Genomic DNA, 8,462 nt, shown 5'->3' with positions numbered 1-8,462 from the left:
TTGCACATCTATCTATCTATCTATCTATCTATCTATCTATCTATCTATCTATCTATCTATCTATCTATCTATCTATCTATCTATCTATCTATCTATCTATCTATCTATCTATCTATCTATCTATCTATCCATCCGTCGGTCAAGTTTGAACAGCCACCCGTTCACTTTAAATCAATGGGTTCAAACCTTTGACTGTAGGAGTCCCCACTGTTTTAGGCGCAAGCCCACCACCTAGTGGAGGATTTTTAGATTGTCAACAAAGAGACCACTACTTAGCGTAAAGTTCTGCAATAATACTATAACGGCACCCCTGTATTTTATCCGGGCTGGGGACCGGCACAGGGGGACCAAAACTCGGGCCTAGGGACTCATTCTGGAGTAAGCTCATATTTCGCCCTCTGGAAGATAAACCCAGGTGCCAGTTCTGCAAGCAGCCAACTGAGCCTTCCAGCCACTCTGTCTTCTAATTATTCATCTGATTTATTTATTTGTTTGTTTGTTTGCTTGTTTGTTTGTTTGTTTGTTTGTTTGTTTGTTTGTTTGTTTGTTTGTTTGTTTGCTGTATGGTGTTAACAAAATTTTTGGGGTAATTTGCCAAAATCAAATTAAGGCACACCAATCCTTGCCACAAGGGTCTCAAACAAAAAACAGTTGAGCAAATAAAACCAACATATTCACTTTCGCGCAAAATTACTACAATTATTATAAATTCTGATCCTTCATCTCTTGTAAAAGCTCACTAAAAAAATGAAAAAAGACAGAAAAATCAAAATATGAGTATTTCTTTCTCGTGTCTGTATAATTAACACTGCTGGTGATTTTTTTTTTAAGGAGTAAGTTCCATGATGTTTCACTTGGAGGCAGTGTAGGTCTGCTCAACGTCTGTTTACTTGATGAAACCCATATTATTTTTAGTTAAAAAAACAAACATTTTGCCTCTTTTTATGTTTAATTTCATTTTATGAATTTTTTTTTTACTCCTAAAGGTGGAACATGCACTTCAACAGTAGAAGTAAAGGAAATTATTTATTAGTTAAAATATGATTTTCCCTCAAAAAATCAGTTATTATTGCTTGACTTAGATTTTTTTTTAAATCATCCAAAAGTTTTCTTATGACTATTGACTGGATGAAGAAAATTATTTATTTATGTGTTTTTAAATTAGTACAATTTCTATATCAGTGCACATTTCCTAAAACACAAGATTTTTAAAGAACATCCTTGAAAGGTTTTGGTGATTTTCAATAAGAAACTTCTCTGAAAATTATGTTATTGTTGTATTTTTCTAGTATTATAGGTGAACTGCCTTCAGATAACAAATACTGTACAACAAAATATTTACATTTGAGTGTCCATCTGATATTGAGCTAATGAATCAATGCTTGTCTCTGACAAAAACCTTTTATTTTTTTATTCTTCTAGGCTGTAAAAAAAAAAAAAACGAAATTAAATGTTTTCTTTTCACTAAAACGTTCTAGATAGAAAAAACGAAATTAAATGTTTTCTTTTCACTAAAAGGTTCTACATAGAGCTATAATGGTATTTCTTTGTTCACCCGGGAGACAATGCCAATGTTGACACTGCCAGTTATATGTGAAATGGCATGATTTGTCACCACTGATCTGAACCGGAGTGGTGCTTTCTTATTGGACTCCCATGCCAATCACAGTTTATCTATAGCCAACTCCATGTTTGAGCACAAGGGCATCTATCTGTGATTGTGGCACCAGAATGATGATGACGGGAGGTCAAAGATCGACTTTGTAGTTGTGCCATCTGACTTTCTGCTGTGTGTCTTGGAAACTTTAGTGAAACTGAGTGGGGTTTCTACTAAATGCCAGCTGGTGGAGAGTTGGATTTTTTCAGGTCAGACAGATTTGGTTGGCCAAAAGTGGGAGTCTGTAAGGGAGTATCTGGCGATAAGCCAACTGTCAGAAGGACTTTAAACTCCCACATCCGAGAAAGCCTGAATGGAGGCTGGAGATGATTGGTCCAAGTGGACAATGTTTTCCAGCCCCATGGCGGTAGCTGTGCGCTCTCTGAGGTTTGTTGAAGGGTCACGAACCTGGTGGTGGTTGCCGGAAGTAACGGATGCAGTCAAGCAAAAACAGGAGTCCTGAGATCTGGGTGGCTTGTGGGACCGCTGAGACAGTTGACAGGTTATCAGCAGCCTAAGCAGCATGCAGTGTGGGCAGTTGAAAAATGTTGCAAAAATGAGTCTGAGAGGAATTGGAAGTACTTTGGAAGATGTGTTCTGTGTAGAAGTAGGTCAGGACATCTTGCCCCTTGCAACCCCTGATAAACGGAAAAAAATGAACGAATGGACATGAAAAATGTATTCGATGGTAGACATGACTGAATATGAGCTGGATTGACTGTATTTGAGTATTTTAACAGAGATGTTTTTTTAATTAGCTCAATTAGGCAAAATAAAAATGAAATTGAACTTTTGTTTATGCAGTCAAAATGTGGCTTTTGAGAATCAAGATCCACATAATTTTTGTAAGTTGTTTTGTTGTCTAATTAAACAGTTCAATGACAGCGTGGTCAGGTTTCAGTATGAAAATGACGAATCATGAATCACTCCCAAAGGAAGATGAGTCACTACAACAATCCATGACACAGACTATTCAAACAACATCTGAATGACAAACAGAAAGACAGAAATGTTTTAAGTTATAAGTGATTTAATGGATTAAAGACACAAAGAGGATTCAAAACGCTGTTTCAAATTAGTTTTGCAGGTCAGCAACAGAAAATGACTGTTTTGGAAAGAATCCTTTAAGATTTTTAAATCATTATCTGCTGGCTTCAAACATTTAAACTAACAGAGAATATAAGGCAACAATGATTGAAAATGAAGTAAAAAATGTACAATTTCTAACTTTTCTATAAGATAGACAAATAATGTTTCTGAAAACTTCACAAACAAACTAAAAAAAAAATGGAGATTCACATTCAGGGGAAATGTATTTTGTCTGATATAAATTAGTTTTGCAAGATTAAGTTAAAGTGGTATCTTTTTTTCAAGCCTAATGTTTGGAAATACAGCCAGCTTGTTTGGAAAAAAATAGTGTCAGACCGATATAAGTGTGCTATGATTAGCCAACAGATCAGCAGACAGGGCATCTGCATCCCACCAGCTTTCCACCAAGGATGCTAGGATGTGACCCATCTGTTGGAAACTGTCAGCTGTCTTCTTTACGTCATTGCAGAGAGCGGGCGGGGTAAACCTAACCATTTGGGGGGTGTTATGGAGAAGTTCAAAAGGAAGTGTTCGGATATGACCCAGCCAAAGAGTCGCACTAGAACTCTCTTGGCAGTCGTTGCATTTTCTACTGAGTTTATGGAAGAAGTTTTCCAGGAAAAGGCAAGTAGTTCATCTTTGTCCATAAAAGGGAAATTCTGTGGGCTAAATTTTGAACCAGCAATGGTCAAAGCGTTGTTTTTATTAATAAAAATTGTAAAATGATCCACAATTCAACAAAGAATTATCCCTCAAAATCTGATGTGTTTTCATTATTAGGTTATATTTTATTTTTTTAAATTAAGGAAAATCTAAAAAAGTGTAAAGTGAAACTATCCTTTTATATGTTGCCAAATGTATTCAACTTTTCACATATTTTGCAATGTAAAAAGAAGAAAAACACACCTATTTCAATATATCTGCAACTAATTAAACAAAAACAAAACATTTCAACAGGATTTTGAAGAAAAAAAACTATTTTTTTTATTTAAATCCTTGCTGCAATTTTAGTTTTAAAAGTCATATTTGACTGCAAGGGAGACAATCCCAGCTACTGCAACGGCATTTACTGTATGTCGCTCTAAAAGTGATTTCTGCAAATCCTGGCTAATGTTCAAAACTGGATTTAAATTATTACTAAATCTAAAAATAATTATGCAAGCTCCTTCGCTGCCTCAAAAGTGAGGTTCAGCTCATCAGCATATAAAAACAGCGATATTCTCTTTTCAAATTGGTTTGATATGTGTGATGCAATGACCAGATCCGTCAAAATGATCCAAGATTTGATAGTTTACACTGTGATAGTTTACATTGTAAAATGCTCTGAAAACGTCAATTTGAGGTTACTAATATATTCTGTTTAGTTTGTGCAAAACCTCCCAATCAAGTCGAAATGGAAATCCTTACTTTTACAGTCAGTGGCGCCACTCATTTAGATATCCATTCTTTGTCACACCTCTGGGTAAAAGCCTCACACTTAATTTAATGCTCACTGCCTGTGTCACGTTGGCATTCTATCTTCTCCAGGGGAGACTGAGTTTTTCCCTTTCTGTGTTCACCAGGTGTGAGTAATGAACTCATGGGATGTTCGCTGCATCAAGAGGTCAAACTTGATTTCATGTGAAATGGATGTAAACATGAGTTATTTGGGCTAAAAAGAATACATTTAAAAATAAAACACATAATTCAACATCAAACAGGAGAATCGTCATTGCTACACATGCATAATCGTGTAGTCACTTGTACTAACAAAGAATTGAGCAAATTAGCCATTTTAATTCTCCGTGTTGCCTAATGTATTGCCAAACAGGGCTTTAGAAAATAACCAGGAAGTAAGCTTTTCATTATTTTGTTTTATTTTCTACATACTAAATATTGTATCCCCAATCAACAAGGACGCACTGTGTAAACAGAAAAGGAAAAAGGGTTTCCAGACAGAGATGCACGACCTGAATGAAACACTTCATTTATCTTCCAAACAGACAAATTGCGTGACGCACCGTGAGACTATATTTGTGCTTGCTATGAGCTCTAGTGTTTACACAGCTCCCCATTTTTCAGTTCTCAAGCATGTCTTGTGTTGACTTTCGATGTCAGTACTTCAGGTTACCAAGTAGCAAGACGTGTAGCCAAGGTCATTCCAAGTCCTAGGTCATGTGTTTATTATGTGCATTGACAAATGGTCTGTGACCTCCATCCATCCATCCATCCATCTTACTCTGCTTTACCGGGACTGGGTCACGGGGGCAGTCTAAGCAAAGATGCCCAGACTTCCCTCGCCCCTGCTACTTCCTCCAGCTCTTCTGGGAGGGACCCCAAGGTGTTCCCAGGCCAGCCGAGAGACGTAGTTTCTCCAGCGTGTCCTGGGTCTTCCCCGGGGCCTCCGCATAGTGGGACATGCCCGCAACACCTCCCCAGAGAGGCGTACAGGAGGCACCCGGACTTGATGCCCGAGCAACCTTGGAATAGGTCTGGGACCTATTCTGAGCAAAATGATGACATGCCACGAGAATTGCAAGGGCTTTATCAGAAAGAAATCAGTCCCAAATCTTTTAGATCTTTTTTCTTGTGTTTGAAATTTATTACAGCAAATTTTTCTTTGTTATTTCTTGTTTTGTGTCAAGACTTTTTAATAGTTTGGGAATCATACCATGACTTATATGACTTACCATCTCAAGGTAATCATTTTTTTCATACTTTTGATAACTAGAGTATTCATTCATTCATTCATTCATTCATTTATTCATTCAATCAATCATTCACTCATTCATCTATAATCATTGTTGTTGTTGTTGTTGTTCAACATCAATTGAACTTTTTTAAAGTTGTGATTTCAGTTGAGATTCTCGGAGTAACCTGTGACGTCATCAGCCTGCGCCAGTTGCAGAAGGAGTAGCAATGGCGGTAGCTCAGGCTAAGCTCGTGAAGGAGACCGAAGACTGCTCTTTGCTGCCCTTAGTTCACGACATTATCAAATGGTAAGCTGTTTCCTGTGTGCTGGGTTTACGTATATGTTGGTATTTACTAAATGGTTCACGGTAAACTCTCGTTGGGGGTATTTACGGTTTGCTATATGAGAAGTGACGTGAACGCTTCCCATCATGGGTGCAGTTTTGCCTTTAATAGAAGTCTGTTATTTATGTATTTATTTATTTATTTATGTTTCTGCTTAGCATGGATAAGGACAGCCCGGATGTCAACCAGGAGCTGACAAAACTAAAAACAAAGATCCAAGAAACCCGGGAGCAGATCTCTAACATGTCTGGGATAGACTGCAGTCCGCCGGAGCAGCAGCAGCAGCTGGCCACGCTGCGGGAGCAGGTCCGCACCAAGAACCAGCTGCTGCAGAAGTACAAGGGACTGTGCATGTTTGATGTGCCTAAGGCGTCGTGAGACAACAGACTACAAACTGGAGACTTGAGCAAAGACGTTTATTTCTACGGTTTACCATTTAAAAAAAAACCTGAAATGAAAAATGGGACTTTTGTTTTTCTTTTTTGTTTGCATCAGTGTGAATGATCTGCTCTGTTTCTGAAGTATCTGTTATTATTTCAAGTTGTAAATCTCTATTTTTAATAAATTAAATCGTGCTATAGTGTTTTACTTGTTTTCATTATTATTATTATTATTATTATTATTAATAATAAATGTATAAGGGCTTTGATGCTTTATTGAGCAGACCATTTAGTCTGAATCTAAAAGGTTTTTAAATAAAGGAAAGCATTTGCCACGGCACACACTTTCACATAACTTTATGTAGTTCCTTTTCACAACATGCAAAGTAAATCTAATTTAATGTGAATCAGCATTTTTCTCTAAACAAAGTTTGATTTTAATCATAAATGATATTGTCTCTAATGGGCCAAATATTACATCTGTTGATATCTACTAAATAGCCTCTAATTATATGTGCTGCACTGCCTCCTAGTCTAATTGTTTTCCTTCTCTGTTATTGTGCCATGGTTATCATTTGTGCAAACAATGGAGTCCTAATGAATAATTATTCAGGCTGTTAGCTCTTTTTATATATAAGTCCATTTAATTTCAGAATGTCTCAATAAATGATGTGTTATAAACATGTATTTTCATTCGAACAGCAGAATGAAAACGTATATATAATTCTTAAAGTGTTTGTTTTATGCGAGAAATTGGAGAGTGGGACTGAGAACAGACTATGAAAGTATCAAGTTTTTTATTTTTTATTTTCTCTTTATGCAAAAGTGGACAAGGACATAATAAATATACACATGGAGTTCATTTGTTCATTCTGCAGCAAACATTCAAGTTTGAAAAAAAGGCAACATGTAAACTTGGTTTTCACCTTCTAGTGCTGCGCATAGAAAGCAAAATGTAGAAACAGATTTACAGCATTTTCAGAGCATCGATTTCACTACATGTCTTGGCTCATATTGGACAAGAGTGCCTAAAGTTTGTCGCAGACGCGCTGCGCATAGTCACATGGGGACAAAGTTTTTTGCGCTCGTAGAAATGGTCAGCAAATTACGCAGCCCTTTTCTTTGGCGTGGCCGCCGCCGATGGCTTTCTCCTTTATGTACATCAAGTCACTGTGCACGCTTGGTCTTCGTGCGAACGGTGCCACAATCCCATATGCGTTCCCATCTTTGCACTTCTTGCTTCTGAAAGACTTTCTGTGGAGAACGTCGCAGTACTGCAGGGAAACTTTGCAGTGCCGATCAGGACTCATTTCGTTTGGCAGCTTGGCCATGGTAAAGAGAGTCTGAAACATCTGGTCGACGTTGGTGTTCTTCTTCGCTGAGATTTCAAAGTATGCGCACTGTTCATCTCCACCAACCAGCTGCTCAATCTCCTCGTCCTGCACCTCCCGGTAAAAGTCTCTGTCGCACTTGTTGCCGCAGATGACCAGCGGGACGTCCACGTTCTCCTTAGTTTTGTTTCGCAGGCATGACTTGGTCTCGTGGATTTGGCGCTTCAGGCGCTGCACCTCTTGAAAGGAATCTCTGTTGTCCAGGCTGAACACTAAGATGAAAACATCACCTGGAAGAACAGAGGAAACGTGCGTTTTAGAGCTGAACAAAACCAGTGTTGCCGGGAAATATTTCCTCTATCCTAGAAGCATAATGTGCAAGTTTCAAGCTGAACTCACCAGTGAGAATTGAAAGCCTCCTCATTGCAGGGAAGGGGTGGTTTCCAGATGTGTCCAGGATGTCCAACTGGTAAACGTCCCCTCTAATGCTGTAAAATTTCCGGTGGAAATCTTCAATGGTGGGTGTGTATTGGTCATCAAATCTCTCATTCAGAAACCGAGAGATGATGGCTGTCTTCCCAACTTTAGTGGAGCCCAGGATCACCATCCTGTGACAATTCTTGGCTGGAATGTCGAAGTCATTCTCCGACGGTGACATCTTCTTAATCATACTTGCAGCAAACCTGCACCCGGTCTCGCACTGCTCTTGCTCGGACGGTCTCAATCCTAGAGTTATAGTGAGGAGTCTGACCCAGGCTCTGTCTCTGAAGCTGAAGTGGTGCGAGCAGAGAATTTATAGGGGGATTTTTTGCCGCGCCTCCGTGCGTCATGCGTCACCCTGCAGCTTGGGGAGCAAGATCCAGAAGCTGGAATCACAATGTTACCAGGGCTGCTTTTGTGCGTCAGATCAATCCGTGCCTCATGACAAGACTGAGACAGCAAGACACAGCTTGTGTGTTTAAAACACAATTCAGGAACCTTTTGTTTTTG

General features: G+C 38.6%; 2 protein-coding genes across 2 annotated transcripts; one reads left to right on the top strand and one right to left on the bottom strand.

The window, feature by feature from the left end:
- Positions 1–5,571: 5,571 nt before the first annotated feature.
- Positions 5,572–6,344, top strand: med9 (mediator complex subunit 9). The gene is made up of 2 exons (XM_004071420.4): positions 5,572–5,724; positions 5,920–6,344. Exons 1-2 carry the CDS (start codon positions 5,645–5,647, stop codon positions 6,137–6,139), a joined length of 300 nt encoding a protein of 99 aa, XP_004071468.1. The 5' UTR covers positions 5,572–5,644; the 3' UTR covers positions 6,140–6,344.
- Positions 6,345–6,919: 575 nt separating this feature from the next.
- Positions 6,920–8,241, bottom strand: LOC101173549 (RAS, dexamethasone-induced 1). Its single transcript, XM_004071421.5, has 2 exons — positions 7,872–8,241; positions 6,920–7,762 (listed from the first exon to the last, which is right to left on the bottom strand). Exons 1-2 carry the CDS (start codon positions 8,140–8,142, stop codon positions 7,239–7,241), a joined length of 795 nt encoding a protein of 264 aa, XP_004071469.1. The 5' UTR covers positions 8,143–8,241; the 3' UTR covers positions 6,920–7,238.
- Positions 8,242–8,462: the final 221 nt, after the last annotated feature.

Source organism: Oryzias latipes, chromosome 8, assembly GCF_053564925.1.
Source record: "Oryzias latipes strain Hd-rR chromosome 8, Olatipes_Hd-rR_3.1".
NCBI lineage: Eukaryota > Metazoa > Chordata > Actinopteri > Beloniformes > Adrianichthyidae > Oryzias > Oryzias latipes.
The sequence above is the reverse complement of the archived record's forward strand: the minus strand, read 5'-3'. Positions and strand labels throughout refer to the sequence as shown.

What these genes read in the sequence shown, in the direction of transcription:
- med9 (XM_004071420.4), top strand. Translation starts at nt 5,645, where the DNA reads ATGGCGGTAGCTCAGGCTAAGCTCGTGAAGGAGACCGAAGACTGCTCT. An exon ending in GTTCACGACATTATCAAATG is followed by an intron (nt 5,725 to 5,919) that starts GTAAGCTGTTTC and finishes GTTTCTGCTTAG; the next exon opens with CATGGATAAGGACAGCCCGG.
- LOC101173549 (XM_004071421.5), bottom strand. Translation starts at nt 8,142, where the DNA reads ATGATTAAGAAGATGTCACCGTCGGAGAATGACTTCGACATTCCAGCC. An exon ending in GAGGCTTTCAATTCTCACTG is followed by an intron (nt 7,763 to 7,871) that starts GTGAGTTCAGCT and finishes CTGTTCTTCCAG; the next exon opens with GTGATGTTTTCATCTTAGTG.